This window comes from Pseudorca crassidens, chromosome 13 (genome assembly GCF_039906515.1).
Source record: "Pseudorca crassidens isolate mPseCra1 chromosome 13, mPseCra1.hap1, whole genome shotgun sequence".
NCBI classification, from domain to species: Eukaryota; Metazoa; Chordata; class Mammalia; order Artiodactyla; family Delphinidae; genus Pseudorca; species Pseudorca crassidens.
This window is the reverse complement of record NC_090308.1, coordinates 86,305,480-86,324,781: the sequence shown is the minus strand read 5'-3', so window position 1 is coordinate 86,324,781 and position 19,302 is coordinate 86,305,480. Positions and strand designations below refer to the sequence as shown.

General features: G+C 31.0%; 1 protein-coding gene across 2 annotated transcripts in view; it reads right to left on the bottom strand.

Moving 5' to 3' along the window:
- EYS (eyes shut homolog) overlaps positions 1-19,302 on the bottom strand; it is a 1,666,475-nt gene that overhangs the window by 1,527,058 nt on the left and 120,115 nt on the right. For both annotated transcript variants that reach the window (XM_067702876.1, XM_067702877.1), the window contains exon 6: positions 2,826-2,991. In XM_067702876.1, the coding sequence (XP_067558977.1) occupies positions 2,826-2,991 (166 nt within the window). The remainder of the gene's footprint in view (positions 1-2,825; positions 2,992-19,302) is intronic.

Sequence of the window (19,302 nt, the reverse complement as noted above, 5' to 3'; positions counted from 1 at the left end):
CACATAATTCTTATTTTTGTGATAATTAGATATATTCATTAATTTCTGAACCTAGATTCATTAAGGGATAATGACTAATTACGCTTTCGTTACTTTGATGATAATTGCTCAGGGCTGATTTATCCATGAGCAATTTTGACTTCATATTACCCCTTATGTCCTAGAAAATATATGTTATACCACTGTCATTCATAAAATAAGTACATTTGCTCAGAGATGATTTATCCACTAGCAATTTGATTTCCTATTACTCCCCTTATTTTTCCTAAAAACACTATTTGGTACTTTATTGTTGTGAATACGTTCCCTTTACCAATTTTTAGTTTTCAAATAAGTTTAATGTTTAAAATTAAGTGAATGTATATATTCCATTATTCCTACTTTGAGACAAAGGGAAATGAAAATATAAAAATGATGCAAGCACTGGAGTCCATGAACTGATTTGGCTGGTAATAGAAGACTATGTTTCTCACTCTGCACATTAAACGTATTTTAATGGAACCTTAAAGATCTGTGTCCACCTCACTACAAAATTCCAGTTTGGTTGTTTTGTAGTGGAAGTCTAGCAGTAGTATGTTTTAAAAGTGTCTTGGGTGCTTATACTATGTGGCCAAGGTTTAAAAAGGACTGAGCTAACACAATCCCTAAATTATCCTGAGACCAGATATTCCATGTAACTTCTCTAGTCTCAGTTGTTGTTCTTGTTTGTTTGGTTTGATTGTGTAATTTGTGAAATAGTAGGTATTCATACCAGAGCCTCTGAAGTTCCTTTCTGCACTAACATGACATAATCAACAAGTTATTGCTCTCTTCTTTCACTTCTGGTCTTGAGTGTGATTTGCTTAATGAATCACTATTTCTGTCATTAGGGGTTGTTAACTCTCCAGCACACCATCTTATGATCATGTTGAAATAAATTACCATGTCTTCTGTTTAAAAGGCTAATTTGTTAGTTTACTTCAAGACTGTTTTAATGTAATAGTACTCTTATAAGTGCAGCTGTTGTCAATTGAATAAAATTAGTCATTGGTTGAGAACAGATATGTCAAACCTACTAATTTGCTGATTGTTGATAAACTATAATGTCAAAATATCATTGACAGAGGAAATCTTCTTTAAAATAATTAATTGAAGTACTGTTCAATTTCAAGAATTTGGATCAATTTGCTTGAGTGAAGTCAAATAGCATTAAAAGATTAATCAAACAGAAAATTATGCTCATCAAAATAGATTTTGAATAGGAACTGCCATTGTATAAAACAATTAGTAATATATTTAACTAAATATGTATTGGAATTATTTTATTTCAAGAGTCAAAGCCAGAAAACTAGGCTTCCTCTTGACATGTCTATCACTTGCTCTTTGTATACAATCCATAAAAGGACTTTCCATCACCTCACAGTATGACTACAACTAACTCTACCATTTTTTCCCTCTCCAATCTATTTCTCCACCTGATCTTTTTTCAATTTTTTTTTAATGTGTCAAACGCTACAAGGATTTTAATCCCACATTTTAGTTTGGACATTACTTTCTTTCCCAAATCTTATTTTTACTCTTGTTCTCAGAGTTTCAGCCAGGACTTCAAAGGACCATCACTTCTTAGCATTTGTTTTTGCTTTTATTTTTTTCCTAATGTGCTTTATTGGAGTCTGATTGACATACAAAAAGTTGGAGATATTTAATGTGTACAACCTGATGTGTTTAGAGAAAGTATACACCGGTGAAGCCATAAACACAATCAATGTTGTCAATTTATCCATCACCTTCAAAAATTTCCTCCCACCTGCTCTGTTTTTGGCTTTTTTTTTCGTTTTGTTGTGAGGCTATTCAACATAAGATCTGTCCTTTTAGAACAATTTTAAATATACAATGTGTTATTGTTAATCATAGACTCTGTATTGTACATATTTCCAAAACTTGTATAACTGTGAACATTTGTACATTTTGAAACATTGTTATTTATAAAATAAAATTCCCTCAATATAGAATGCTGTCTTCTCCAACTTCTCTACCATGGCCTCGCTGTATTTATCTCTGTTACTTTTTTTTTAAATTATTTATTTATTTATTTTTGTCTGCGTCAGGTCTTCATTGCTGCGCGCGGGCTTTCACCAGTTGCGGCGAGCGGAGGCTACTCTTTGTTGCGGTGTGCGGGTTTCTCGTAGCGGTGCCTTCTCTTGTTGTGGAGCACAGGCTCTAGGGCATGCAGGCTTCAGTTGTTGTGGTGCACAGGCTTAGTTGCTCCACAGTATGTGGGATCTTCCCAGACCAGGGCTTGAACCCGTGTCCCCTGCCTTGGCAGGCAGATTCTTAACCACTGTGCCACCAGGGAAGTCCCTATCTCTGTTACATTTTATCATAGAAACTTTATCTGACCTCCCAACCTACTCTCCCAATTGCCCATATTTTCTTTTGTTTTCTTTTTTTTTTTTAAACAGGTTCTTTGGTTATAAGTTTGCATAGGAAGATGTTTCTTTCTGTAGGAGCATTTTACTTCAATTTACAATTATATATTTATCATTGTGAGTATTTTCCCAATAAATCCCTCCAAAAAATAGTTAGATCTGTGAGAGTAGAGGGTAATTCTAGATTTTTTCAGTTATATATCTTGCACCAAGCAGAATTCCTGGGATGAAGTAGATGATAAGCATATGTATGTCTTTTAAAGGAACACATCAGAGAATAAGAGTATTAAATTCATTTTTACTTTATTTTGTGTTTTGAGATATAAAGCATTTTGTGTGATTGGAAAATGAATACTTACCTAGTAAATTTTGAACTGACTTAAACAAATTAAAAAAAAAACACTTTAATTGAATTACCTGTAAATTTCAATTGCCACACGTATTTTAATTGAGGAGGGCTTGCAACTTCAGCTTGAAAAATACCATGGCTGATGGCTCCACAGTAGCAGGCGTTCAGATGAATTAAGCAAACATTCTTCACAAATCGACATGAATTTCTTGTGCACCCTGGAGTGCATATATACTAAAAAAGGAAATAATAAAATTGATTAAAAACTGAAATATGTTTGATATATAAACTTTTGCTTATACAAACACACAGCTAATTTCTAAAACCACCAATTTAAAAAAAGTCTATAGAAGACACATAATATACCACTCTTCTTATTCCTTCTATTCCTTTCTCTTCTCTTTCTGTAGCATCTTGCCTCATGTTCATGTTCATACTGCCTATGTGATATTCTTTTGGCTTTGACTCACTCCTTAACCTACAATGTTTCCTTATGTTCCGTCTGCTGGGTTATAATTTTTTTACAAATGAAAAATAATCATGGTACAAATTATGAGATGCATCATCTAAAACATCAGTGGATCACTTGGATTAACACAATGAAATGCCAAGGTACTGTTTAAGTTTGTCAGTTTTTTAAAGGTATATTATTTGAAAATATTTTAATATAATCAGGGCATATTTTCTAATAATATGATTTATCTGCAGTAATCTCTAGTATCTTCAAAGACAGAATTCATATCTGGTTATACCCACAATTAAATTAATTAAATTTACACAATTTTAAGTCACATTCAAGCTATCATTAAGTTTTAATACATGCTACTTTACTGAGGTCTTAGGATGACATAAGTCAATAAGATAAATTTAAGCCCTGGAGACAGACAAGGGCCATATATTCTGTTTAGGGCATATCTTAAGCCATTTCTAATTCTCCTAGTTTCCAATGAGCAAATCCCCCCCGAATTTGGCAGAAGGAAGCACAGCTGAGTCATGAGGCACAAGGACTCACTAGCATCTAACATTTCCTTTAATGCAATTACTGTACTAAGCAAGCTTTGTTCTAATTGTTTCAGGTCATGATGGTCTTCTACCTGGATTCACAATAGAATTCCTAATGGCTACACAAAGTATGAATCTTAAAGTATGAATTTTTATATAAATTAGTACAAGACCATATATCTAACTGAAATCAACACTAAATACTAGAAACAATCTGAAAAAAATTATCATTTCATTATACTGAGTGGCTACCAAGAGAACACCATTTTGTAATAAATTTCTAAGACTTGAGATCACTGAAAGTTTTAACCCATAATTTTTATACTAAGACACAGAATTTAAACTCTCCAAATAGTATTAGCCAATCTTCACTGTCAGTGGATTTGTGATCTTCATTGTGATAAGAAATATGAAGGCCTAATAAATTTGAATTCATGACTGTACAAAATAAATAGCATAGTAGTATATGGTTTGTATTAAGAACCAGTAGAGTCATCTCTTTACTTAAAACAAAACAAAGAACATAAAACTCAGCTTAAACAAAGCCGTCTCTTAGATTTTTTTGTTTTATTTGTATATGTGTGTGTGCGTGTTTTAAACTAAGAATATCAGAGTCAGCTGCACCAAATATATGTGTATAATCCTCATTTCTGTCTGGAAAAGTCAAGAATGATGGGTCCATTTAGAAATAAGATTTTACATCCTCTGTAATAACTCTAGGGGAGGTGGACAAGTAAAAAATAGGGGACAGCTAATGATGACAGATGCCAGGCAAAATCATAGGAATAACATGGATCCTTGCTCACAGTGCTGTTATGGTGCTCATCCTGCTAGTTTGAATGTTACTTGAACTCAGGATATAGCTGAATAAAAAACCCAAAGCTCCCCATGATAGTTTTCAAGGAAAGTCAGAACAATTTATCCATCTTTAGACCCTTCTATCCTGAACAAGGACACTGTGAAGGTTTCCTGTCTCTAAACAAAGTTTGGGTTTACAAGAACTTATTTGGGATGGGAAATTGGAGCCTTTATTACTATATATATAGATTATTGCAACACAGAAAATTGTGTCTGGCAGCAACCTGAGTGTTAGCAATTTATTTCCTTAGACCATATGTAAAGGTTAGGAAGTATCATGATATAGGTCTATTCTAAAGGTGACCTCAGTCAATGACTTGTGTGTTCATGTGAGAATTCATACCAACACACACACTCCACAGCGACAACAAGAAAATAAATGAAAACAGGTGAACAGAACAGAAATAAAGTAAAATAGTGAGATTGAAGAGTGGAGGCTTTTAGGCAAGTAAACTAAAACCTCAACTCTGAATAGCTCTGAGTGTTCTAGCAGCCAAGTAAAAATATAAAACAGGAAAATATAGTGTAGGTCTTCTTGTTTATTAGAAGAGGTGGATTTAAATTTTGGTGGATTCATTTTAGTTTATTGGAAAAACCATATTTCCAGATGACACTCCTAAGGAATAGTTGTCATATGGAGGAGGATGTTAAACAAGTGATAACACTTTAATAATATGATATTTTTGTGGAAAATTATTTAACAATTTGACCATGAATTCATAAATATTTTTCTGCATAGTGTTACTTTGTACAAGTAAGATGGTTTTCAATAAATTGATTCTTTTCTTTTTGAGTATGAATTTTGAAAATGCCATTAATGGAGGAAATTAGTTATTCTGAATTCACATAGACATGATGACTCACGTAATACCTATTGCCCATTAAAACACTATTTTATAAATTCTTACAAACTTAAATAGACAATTTAACAATTCAGAATCATTTGTATAACAAGATCGACATCTTTGTGAATTCAGTTACTCTAAAGTGACCTCTTTTTAACATTGACACTAATTTCCAATAGAATTAATAGTCCTCTCTGTCATTAAGTTACCTGAAGTTCCACAGTGACCCCAGATGCCATGGTAATACTAATTTTTCTCTATCAATTTTATTTGGACCAAAGGGGATTCAAAGTTTTACAAGAAAATAATCATTTAGCTATTTGATGTTTTATTCCTCCCCAAATTAATACTTTACAAAATTAATACAAATAGTTGGAATTAATACTTTACCTTATTTTTAATACTATTATATATTTCCCATTCAATACATGGATTAAGTAACAAATATTTGTTAGAAAATCTGTGCTTGTCTAGAAGATCTATTTCCAGACATTCCAGATCTACTTCTTCAACATGCATAAGTTTCAACCTTCATCCATGAAATAGAAATATAATCCCCCTGAAATAAAAGGGGTTCACTTGCATTGGCAGAGTGTATTTAAGGTGAACAATTCACTTGTTTGTCTGGAACTTAATTTTTTTAGCATTGAAATCCCTATGTCCAGTGAAGGCAGTCAGTCCTAGGCAAACTGGGATGGCTGGCTGCCCTAAATTGATTATATACTCAAAGTATTATTCCTGAAATGAAGAACAGAGCTGCAGTTGACATGTCATGAGAGAGAGAAAAATGGTATTCTGTTGTTCTAAGCCTCTGAAGTGTGTGTGTGTGTATGAATATGCATGTTTGTAGGGGATTACCACAGCATAACCTATCTAACACACTTATCAAAAGTTTTCTCTATCTAGAGGTGAGACTAAACTCATTTGCTGAGGTTTGTTTCAAATATGAAATATCTATAATTGTATTAAGTTGGTGATATTCTTATAAAGTATATAGCTCACATATCTGTAAGAAAATTAATATTACATTTATTACAGTAAACTATAGGTGTTTATAAATTACTCATAAAATATACATGGAAAAGCAGTGTTAGTCTATCTTGTAGGTAACTGCCCAGTTTATATATAAAATTTAAAAAGAGCAAACAATTCAGCATTTGTAGTATTTCTTTTGGAATTGAGTGGGGTGTCAGTGGTGGGGATATACAAACATTCATTTGAAGGTGAACACATATCTTATTGTTGACAGTGAATTAATTAACTACCACATATTAGAAAACTAAACTTGAATTAACTTTGAACTTTCATAAGCTTGTAAAAGCATAATTTTGGTAAGCAAGCAGTGAAATTAAGACAATGATGAAGAAGTTTTGCAATGACAGTAAAAAGAAGCAAGAGAATCAAGAAAATTGTCCATAAAAAGGAAAGCAATCTATTTCTTATATCACGTGTCAGTATATGTTACATCAGTAAGAGCATATTTTGCAATAACAAAGTTTTGTGACTTTTACTTGATTGACAAAAAATACATATTCATAGTACTTTTATAACCCTAACTAACTGATTTAACATATCATGTGCTGAAAGCATTTGATGATGCTTTCTTAAGGCTTTTGTTTTTTATAAAGGGAAAAAAATTTTGATTGATAGTATGAAGAGGATTTTAAAAAAGCTCTAGATGTTGAGTTATTTTAACAGCTATATTTCTTAGGCAAGATAATGATTTCTTTTAGATATTCTGCTTCCTGTGCTGTACAAGCATTTTAAACTTCTCTCTTTCAAAGAAATTGTATCCCCAAATCATGGCTCATACCTATCTTACTACATCTGTATTCCCTGATGGTTCTATGTAAGCATTTATGCCAGGGTTTAGAAATTGTGTTAAAAATATAGAATTTTTTTTCTTTACATAATGAAGATACTAATAATAAGGATACCACATCTCTCTCTCTTTGTCTCAGTGTTGTCACTCTCTCTCTCTCTCTCTGTGTTTGTGTGCATGTGTGTGAGAGAGAAAGACAGAGACCATTTTATCATATATATGTTACCATTGTTCAAATGAGTTCAAAAGCATTGTCTAATTCATTTCATGTGAATTTTCAACAGCCTTGATAAAGAAAAGCCCTTTATATTTTGTTCTAAACTTCAGATAAAAAGACAACAATTATCAGATTTTTAAAAAGATCATACACTTCAGTTCTCACAACGCCAGGATATAAACATATATATTTGGTTTAAAATCATTTTACTTTATTTTTTGTCTCCTCTTTATTCTCCAATAGAAATGTTATTGGTACAAGTCTTAATCAGTTAACACTAAAGATATATAATCACTAGAAATCTGAAGTGTAAAATGTTATGAATCTGAAATTTTATTGTTTTTGTCAAACCTCTCCTTGCAGTACCATTTTTTTCTCACTCATTCTTCTTGAATTAGTACTAAAAAATCACTGACATTTTATTTATTTGTAAAATATCATATTGTACCTAGTTTAAAGAAATTTAATGATTTTGAAAAAACAATGATGAATTCACACAGAAAAAAGTTCAAAAACATCCAATGATATGCTGCCTACAAAAGGCTCAATTTAGCTTTTAGGACATACACACAGTGAGAGTGAAGAGATGGGGAAAAATATTTCAAGCAAACAGTAACCAAAAGAAAGCAGGGGTAGCTACACTTATATCAAACAAAATAGACTTTAAGCAAAAATTGGTCAAAAGAGACAAAGAGAGTTATTGTAAAATACTGAATCAATACATCAAGAAGGTATACAATTCATAAATATTTATACACCCAACACTGGAGTAAATATATAAAGCAAATATAAAAAGAACTAAAAGGAGAAATAAATAGCAATACAATAATGCTTGGAGATTTTAACACCCCACTGTCAACAATGGATAGATCCAGACAGAAAAATCAATAAGGAAGCTGTAGATTTGAAAAACACTATACTTCAAATGGATCCACCAGACATATACAGAATATTCCATACGATAACAGGAACACTCTTCAAAGTGCACATGAAACATTTTCTATGATAGATCATATGTTAGGCTGCAAAACAAATTTCACCAAATTAAAAAAGAATGAAATTATATAAAGTATCTTTTGACCATCAAAGTATGAAACTAGAATCAATAACAGGATAAAAGCTGTTTTCCACAAATATATGGAAGCTAAACAACACACTCATGAACAGCCAATGGATCATAAGAAGAAATCAAAAGGTAAAATTTTAAATTCCTGAAATAAATGAAAATAGAAACACAAGATACCAAAACTTACGGGATGCAGCAAAAGCAGGTCTAAGCAGGTCTAAGTGAGAAGTGTATAGGAATAAACACACAAGTCAAGAAAAAGAAAGATCTTAAATAAACAGCCTAACTTTATGCCTCAAGGAAATATAGAGTGAAATAAGAACAAAAGTAACAGAAGAAAAGAAATAATAAAGATTGCAGCAGATATAAATAAAATAGAGAATCAAGAAACAATATAAAAGACTAACAAAACTAAGATTTCATTCTTTGAAAAGATAAACAAAATTCACAAATTTTAGGTAGACCAACCAATAAAAAAAAAGAGAACTCAAATAAATTAAATTATGAATGAAAAAGGTGGCACTAAGACTGCGAATAAAGTGAATGCAAGTTGAAAAGATCATAGGAGATCATTAATAACTGAACAAATTGAAGAGCCCAGAAGAAGTGGATAAATTCCTAGAAATGTAAAATTGACCAAGAATTAATTATGAATAAGTAGAAAAGCTGAACAGAATAATAAAGAGTAAGGAGATTGAGTTAGCAATCAAAAACTTCCCAGAAAAGAAATTTCCCAAACTAGATGGTTTCACATTCTACCAAACAAAAAGAAGAACTAATACCAATACTTATCAAACTCTCACAAAAAATAGAAGAGAAGGGAACACTGTCAACAACATTTTATGAGGCCAGCATTACTCTGATACCAAAACCAAATAAGGATGCTAAACAGATGCAAAAATTATCAACACAGTATTAGCAAACCAAATTCAAGAACACATTAGAAGAGCATACACCATGATGCAGTGGGATTCATCCCTGGGATATAAGGATAGTTTAATGTATGCCAATCAATAAATGTAATGTACCACGTTAGCAGAATGAGAAATAAAAATCACATGACCATCTCAATAGATACATAAAAAATGAATTTGTCAAAATTCAACATTCATTTGTGGTAAAAACTCCCAATAAATTGTGTACAGAAGAAATGTACCTCAACATAATAAAGGCCATATATGATGAGCACACAGCTTACATCAAACACAATGGTGAAAAGTTGAAAGATTTTCTCTAAGATCAGAAGGAAGACAAGGGTGCCCACTTCCAATACTCTTATTCAACATACTACTGGAAGTTCTAGCCAGAGCAATTACAAAAGAAAAAGAAATTAGATTCATCCAAATTGGAAAGGAAGAAGTAAAACTGTATCTGTTTGCATATGACATGTTATATAAGGAAAATCCTAAAGACTCCACCAAAATACCATTAGAAATAATAACCAAATTTAATAAAGTTGCAGGACACAAAATCAACATACAAAAATCTGTTGTGTTTCTATACACTAACAATAAATTATCATAACTAATAAAGAATATCCCATTTTCAATAGCATCAAAAGTAATTAAATACTTAGGAATAATTTTAACCAAGGAGATCAATACCTGTATGCTGCAAACTATGAGATATTGATGAGAGAAATTTAAAAGACACAAGTAAGTGGAAATATATTCTGTGTTCATGGTTTGGAGAATTAACATTATTAAAATGCCAGTACTACCCAAAGCCATCTATGGAGTCAATGCAATCTCTATGAAGATTTCAAGGGCTTTCTTTCTTTCTTTCTTTTTTTTTTTCCAGAAATAGAAAAATAGTCCTAAAATTTGTGTGGAACAACAAAAGACCCCAAACAGACAAAACAATCCTAAGAGAGAAGAATGAATCTGGAAGCATAACAGTTCCTAATTTCAAACTATACTACCAAAGTATAGTACTCAAAACAGTATGGTAATGGTATTAAAAACAAACAGATAGACCAATGGAAAAAAATTGAGAGCCCAGAAATAAACCCATGCATATATGGTCAACTAAGAATTGAAAAAGGATCCAAGAATATTCAGGGGGGAAATAATAGTCTCTTCAATAAATCAGGCTGGGAAAACTGGATATTCATAAGCAAAATAATGAAATTGGATCCCAATATTTACCATTCATAATACTTCACTTGAAATAAGTTAAATATTTAAATATGGATTAAAACAAACAAACAAAAACTCCTAGAAGAAAATATAGGTAAAAATCTGCTTGATATTGGTCTTGGCAACAATTTCATATATATGATCCCAAGTGAACAGTAAAAAAAGCTAAAATAAACAAGTGAGACTACATCAAATGAAAAAGGTTCTGCACAGCAAAGGAAACATTAAACAAAAAGAAAAGACAACCTTTGGAATGGGAGAAAATGTTTGTAAACCACATATTTGATAAGAGGCTAATATCTAAAATATATAAAGAACTCACACAACACAATACCTAAAAAGCAAATCAAATTTTAAAAATAGAAATATTACTTAAAGAGGGGAGAGATATGGGAACATATGTATAACTGATTCACTTTGTTATAAGGCAGAAACAAACACACCATTGTAAAGCAATTATACTTCAATAAAGATGTTAAATAATAATAATATTGTATATGACAGGAAAAAAGGGGAAAAAAAGGAAATGTTACCTGAATAGGCATTTTTACAAAGAAGATATTCAAATAGCTATTAAGTACATGAAAATGTTCTCAGCATCACTAATCACCAGGAAAATGCAAATCCACAATAGGATTACACATCTGTGAGGATGTGAAAAAAAGGGAGCCTTTGTACACTGTTGGTGGGAATGTAAATTTGTACAGCAACTATGGAAAACAAAATAAAATTTCCTAAAAAAATTTAAAATAGAACTGCCATGCCATCATGCAACTCATTTCTGTGTATATATACAAAGGAAACAAAATAACTATCTCAAAGAGATATGTACACACCCATGTCCATTGCAGCATTATTCACAACAGTGGAAACATGGAAGCAACCGAAGTGTCCATTGATGGATGAACGGACAAAGATGATGTGGACTAATATATACACATATATATTATTCAACCATAAAAAGAATATATATAATATAAATAGTATATATTATACATAAATAATAAATAATATACAATGAACATTATATGATTTTATATATAATATCATATAGCATATATAACATTATACATGATCATTTAATATCTATATTATAATATATATAACCTCATAATATTATATGTATAATATGATTGCATATCATTTATTATATGATAAAAACATGTAATTATTATGTGTATAATATATTATATAATAAAATATAGTATATGTTATATGTAATTTCTTTAATTATGAAATTATTATACATAATTATATATATTATAATTATCTATATAAAATTATACATAACTATTATATAATTAATCTATATATAATATATACTATATATAATTATACTTATATAAGTGATATATATATCATTGATATAGTATATATTATATAATAGAAGATATATATAAACAATTATATAAAATTAATAATTCATATTAATACTATTATTTATATAAGATATTATATTTTATATGTGATATAATACATATCTTATGTAATTATATATCTGATATTATTTTATATTATAATATACAACTATAATGCATAATAATATATAATTATAGTATAATATATAATATAATATATCAATATATAATATATATATAATGTAATTATAAATAATATAAAATTCTACATAATATATTACTATATACATAATATAATTATATTAATATATATCATATTATATTATTTATAACATATATCATATATACCATATACATCACATACACATATCATAGATGTTATTATATATCACATCATTTTATATTAATATTATAATATATATTATATTATACAATATATATTATATAATGTGTAATATATTATACACATAAAAATATATTAATTTATTATACACATATACATATATTTAATAATATATATTATCATACTATGTTATATTATTGTATTATCATATAAAATAGATTATATGATAAATATTATAAATATTATATAAATTATTATTAATGATATAATACAATATTATATAAGCAATACAATATATGTAATATATATGATGTATTATATAATTACATATTAAATATCATGTATCATATAATTATATATTATATATCATGTATCATATATAATATGTAAATAATTATATATAATTATACATAATTATATATTATCATATATGCCATGATACTTATTGTTATAATATATTATTTTATAATGTAATATATTAAAATATAATATAGTGTAAATAAGTATATATAATATATGATATATGATATACAATATATACTGTAATATTGATAATTTATGTATACTATTAATAATAATATATTAATTGATTGATTATATAATTATTATATTAATTAATGTTATTTTTATAATTTTATATTAATAATAAATTATATAATATAGTTTCTAATATATATTAATATAACAATACATATATATTATTCAACCGTTAAAAAGAAGGAAATTCTGCTATATGTACCAACGTGGGTGAAATTTGAAGACATTTTTCTAAGTCAAATAAATCAGACAGGGAATGATAAATACTGTATGAGCTCACTTATATGTGGAATATAAATGAAAAAAAATCAACAGGGTACTCAGAGATATAGAGGTGAATGGTGATTGCCTGGTGGGGAGAGGAGAGGAAAATGGGTGAAGGTGGTCAAGATGCACAAACTTCAAGTTATAAGATGACTATGTTCTGGAGATGTAATGATGTAATGCACTTTATGGTGGCTATAGTTACCAATATTCTATTGTGCATTGCAGGTTGCTAAGTGAGTTGATCTTCAAAGTTCTTACCACACAGGAATTGTGAATATGTGAGTTGATGGATGTATTAACTAACCTTATCATGAAAATTATTTCACAATGCAGGTATTCCTTGTTTTATTTCACTTTACTATGTTTTTACAGATATATGTTTTTCACAAATTGAGGGTTTGTGGCAACCCTGCATTGATCAAGTTTATTAGTGCCATTTTTCCAACAGCATTCACATACTTCATATCTTTGTGTCATATTTTGGTAATTCTCACAATATTTTTAACTTTTTCATCATTATTATATTCGTTATTGTGAACTCAGATTAGTCATCTTTGATGTTACTATTGCAAAAAGATTACATCTCACTGAAGGGCCAGATGATGGTTACCATTTTTTTTAGCAACAAAGTATTTTATAATTAAGGTATATACATTGTTTTTTTAGAAATAACACTATTGCACAATTAACTGACTTCACTATAGCATCAACATAACTTTTATATGTACTGAGAAACCAAAAATTTGTGTGACTTGCTTTATTGCAATATTCAGCTTTATGGCAGTGGTCTGGAAACAAACCCATAATAGCTCTGAGGTATCCCTGTATATACGTGTATCAGGTCATTATGCTGTACCTGTTAAACTGCACAATGTTATATGTCAATCATAAGTCAATAAAGCCATGAAAAAGTATGCTTACACATATTTTACTGTTTGGGAGTGAAGAAAAATTTAACTTATAAATAGTATATAAGTACATATTATATAAATAAATTACATAAATATATATTTATTAAGTATATAAATATAAATTTAATATAAACATGTGCAAATATATAATAAAATTTCACTTTACAGATGTTTACTTAGTAGGAGACATTTCCTTCCCCTTCTTAAATGTATAAATTTTATTAAAATTATTCCATATCAGGGCTTCCCTGGTGGTGCAGCAGTTGAGAATCTGCCTGCCGATGCAGGGATCACGGGTTCGTGCCCCGGTCTAGGCAGATCTCACATGCTGCCACGGAGCGGCTAGGCCCTTGAGCCATGGCCGCTGAGCCTGCGTGTCCGGAGCCTGTGCTCCGCAACGGGAGAGGCCACAACAGTGAGAGGCCCATGTACCACAAAAAAAAATTATTCCATATCAGTATTATAAATGAGTATGGAAAAAGGGTAATATTGCCCGATTGTCCAAGGCTACCCCATACTCTAATACATTTATCCTTCTGAAAGACTTTTGTTTCTAAATCTCTTAAGTACAGTGTCAATTATTAAACCCCTACCATTGCTTTAAATTAAATGAAGAAAATTAGAAAAGGCATGGAAAGTCTTCAGAGAATAGAATCATTCTCTAATATCCAAACAGTGAATCAATCAGTCTCAAAAAAGTATCAAATAGGTCTGACTGTCTTCAATCTAAATCAACTTCCAGCTGCCAGTCTAAAAATGTCTTTGCCAGGATACTAAACACAGTGGTTGTGTCTCATACATTTTATGTCTTTGAATGCCAAATATCATTCAATTTCAGAAATCTATTTGATAGTCTTAGAGAGAGGAGAAATAATTACCTTTACCATTTACAACGATCTTAAAACTCTTGGGCTTTTCTGGTGGCGCAGTGGTTGAGAATCTGCCTGCTAATGCAGGGGACACGAGTTCGAGCCCTGGTCTGGGAGGATCCCACCTGCCGCGGAGCAACTAGGCCCGTGAGCCACAACTACTGAGCCTGCGCATCTGGAGCCTGTGCTCCGCAACAAGAGAGGCCGAGACAGTGAGAGGCCTGCGCACTGTGATGAAGAGTGGCCCCAGCTTGCCACAACTAGAGAAAGCCCTTGCACAGAAACGAAGACCCAATACAGGAAAAATTAATTAATTAATTAATAAACTCCTACCCCCAACATCTTAAAAAAACAAACAAATAAAAAACACCTCTTTCCCCTTTTTCAGTGGATAGCTTCATTTATTTTTTTTTCCCTTAGACTAGGTAACATTCATTTGTCTTATTTGTGACCTAATAAATGATTGTAGAAATCCAACATCCTTATTAAACTTTCCAGTGTAAACTTCTTGCAATAGTGGTATACATTAAATAAAACAATTAATTTATTAAATAGCTTCAGTTTTCTTTTTCAAGGTAACATATTTACTCTATGCTTTTACTTTAGCTGTAGTTAAATTTCACCTCTTCCAGAGAAAGAACAATCTGTCAACTCCTTTAAAAACATATCCTTTGTTTCCACAGCATTTTCAGTTTTCTAACTGACACTGTTTTTCATTTCAAAGTCAAACATTTCTGATAAGATTGCCATCCCAGGGAGAGTACATAGTTAACAAGCTGAGAGTGACTCAAATATCATTTTTTACTTGCTTAAGTAGTTGAAAACTTAGTTAATATTTAATCATTCATCTGCTTTAATACAAAATCAAGTTTTTTAGCATTTTTTTTATTATTTCAACTCATCTGTGGCTGCACTTTGCTATTTACATAAATATGTAAATGTAGTATTTGTGTCAAATATCTTTTCAATCTGTAAAAGTGTATATCTAACTGAATATATTTCCCTAAAAGACCAGTAATATATATGAATACTCAGTCTTTACCTTACTGATTTCAATTTTTGCATCCAGAAACTTAGATGTTAAACTTGTTTTCCCAAATTAACTCTTAATTTTTAAAATTTACTTTATAAGTCAGTTTTTAAATGATTTCTTATATGAATACTGATTTTGTCTATATACACCTCTGCAACGGTTGGGTATTCCTTCTAATTAATGCTATGGTAGTAACATAGGATTTCCTCAGACTTTGACTCAAAACATAATCTACTAAATGTTTTTACTTATTTTGTTTCAGACATATTGAGGCAATCTTTCAAAAGCAAAACTTCTACCCTTAGAAATCTGGTTAAATGATTTTGTTTATAAATAATTTTTTAAATGATTAGAAAATTTTATTACATGAGAAATATTTAAAAATCAATCTATGTATTTGATTAATCGTTAAGTAGAAAATAATTATAGATGTGCTAGATTAATAATACTGAAATACAAAATGAATAAAATGTTAAACTATGATAATTTGGCATGAGTTGAAATAGCTCACTTTACTGCTGGACATGAGTTTAAGATTTTTTTTTTTTTTTTTTAAGATATGTTTTTAACTCTTGGCCATAATGAAGGAGACCAAGTTGAACCATATTAAAAATCCCAAAATTCAACATGGCAACCTTCTCTTTGTGGGTGATTCTAGATAACTTTACATTTCCCTCAGGTGTTTCTTTTATCTACATTTTATATCAGGAGCTTTAATGAGGAAATTCAAGGACAATGTGCTCCTCTGGGTCAACTAGAGTCATTTAAAGTTTAGCTCATTCATCCTGGGTGACACCAGTGAGCTCTTAACATCATTACTGAAGAGACAGAAAATGTGTATTAAAAGTACATGATTGGCCTATTAGAATGCTGTGGAGTAAGAAGAAGGGAGGCACCTAATTTTTTAAAACAAATTTATTTTATATTTCCTGATTCACAGTTCAAATGGAATGAGCAATTTTAATTTTCTTTGCATGAAAATTTAACTAGGTGATATCACGCCTTTTGGGTACAGTTATGTAATTAAAATTTGCACCTGATTTTAAGAGTTCCAGTCATCAGCATATTGTCAGAGGAATTTTTGTGAGTTGAGACAAACTGCTTGCAAAAAGACATACTAACTTTGTGAAGGGCAGCTAGAAAGATAAAACGAGTTAGGATTCAGGTTACTACCTGGCTGAGGAAATTTGGTTATTGACAAAGAATCAGTGAAGTAAATTCCTTTATTGGTTCTCATAACAGATGCAAGAATAATTAGAGACTGACCCAGATTTGCTAATAGTAAACCTATTCAAAATATAATGGGAAGAACCAACAAAATACTGTCACACCTATTCTTACCTACAACACTTCTATAGTGGTCATCCGTCTGCCTTCAATTCTTACTCCCTTTCCTGCCCAATCACAGGTTTAGGTCAGAAAAGATTACGAAGAGCTGAGGAAAGGAGATAGGAAAAAGACTTCATATATTTTAGTCTACTTAAATATGCTTAAGTATATGTGGATCTGTCTTTCTCTCTTTCTCTCTCTGCACTCTGAGAAAACAATTTTTCTTCATCATTGGTGAACACTAATTAATAAACCTGAACTTTGAGTGACTATGACTCAGAGAGCTTCTCTAATCATTTTCAGTTAACATATTTATTTGTGTGTTAAAAATAAATTTTCTTGAAATCTCTGTGTATTTATCTCCTGTTGCTGCTGTAGTAAATTACTATAACCTTAGTAGTTTAAAATATTTACTCCTTTATATTTCTGGAGGTCAAATATCTGAAATCTGTCCTACAGGGATCAAGCCAAGGTTTAGGAGGGCTCTGAGAGTGTGACCGAAAAGGACCCTATGAGGCCTTCCCAGAATAGACCCCAACCCGTGTCCTCCACCTGCCTTTTGTCTGTAGAAAATCTTTAGTCAAAGAATAAATTTAATCAGGGAACTGAGATAACGCAGAAAGAAAGGAAAACGGTCAAGCAAGACAAAATAATATTTTAGCCATTAAACAAAGTCAAGGACCTTTAGTTCTTCCTCACGGACTATAGATAATATTCTGAGCCATGTCCTTTGAGCTATTTTGCAGTTACCTAAACACCCACCAGGTGGAAGAAGTTAACTGTCTGCTGCCCACAAGCATGTAGACCCCAGACTGATTGGAACCAGAAGGTTGATGATGCCGACTCCCGATTACCTCACCACCAGCCAATCAGAGGAATGTCCACGAGCTGACCACGCCCTGCTCCTTGAACACTGTAAGACTCCTCACTACCCCCTCCAGGGTGGGGTACAGAGTTTTGAGGGCATTAGCCCACTGTGGCCCCCTTTGCCTGGCAAAGCAATAAAACTGCTCTTTTCTACTTCACCCAAAACTCTGTCTCTACATTTCTACTTGGCACCGGTGAACAGAGGTCGAGTTTCAGCAAGAAGGGGAGACTCCGTTTCCATGACTTTTTCAGCATCTAGTGACCACCTATATTCCTTGGCCTGTGGACTCTTCCTCCATCTTCAAAGAACATCACTCAAATTTCTGTGTCTGTCATCACATCACTTTCTCTGTCCCTTACTCCTTCTGTAGCTCTTTTATAAGAATCTTTGTGATTAAATCAGGCCCATCTGGATAATCTAGAATACTCTCCTCATATCAAGATCCTTGTCTCAATCACATCTTCAAAGTCTCTCTTTCCATATAAGATAACATTTGTCGGTTCTTGGGATTACACAAGGGCTTATTTGGGGTGCCATTATTCAGCCAACCATATGCTGGATTCCCAGAATTGTTTATGAAAGTTATGCCTTTGGTTTATTTAACATCTACTTCTGATGCACCTGTTTACAGATATTATGGCACTAACTCCTGATCATGAGCATTTAGGGAGGAAAGTAACTATCGTAAAGTTCCAAAACATGATACGAATGAGATTCATGTAAACAACTGCACTTTAAAAAGTAGTTTCACCAGTGATTTCTCCTTAATTTTTAAGCTGTGACTTTTAAATTGTAAAGATGCCTTCAAGCATGATTTTTTTCTATTCGTTTTTCTGTTTCATTATTAATGAAGACATATTGACACCTTTAGTTTATCTGAGGCATTTAAATTATTTACATTTGTTTCTTTTAAATATGAATGTTTCAACCATTCACAGAAATTGCACTAATATAGATGAATTAAGCTCTCACTTCTTCTAAAGGTATTTTAATTTACTTTTTCACTTGATATGAAAATTCTGCTGAAAATAAACAAGAGAAGTGACAAAATATATGCTTATAATTTCTCCATTCTTGCTCTT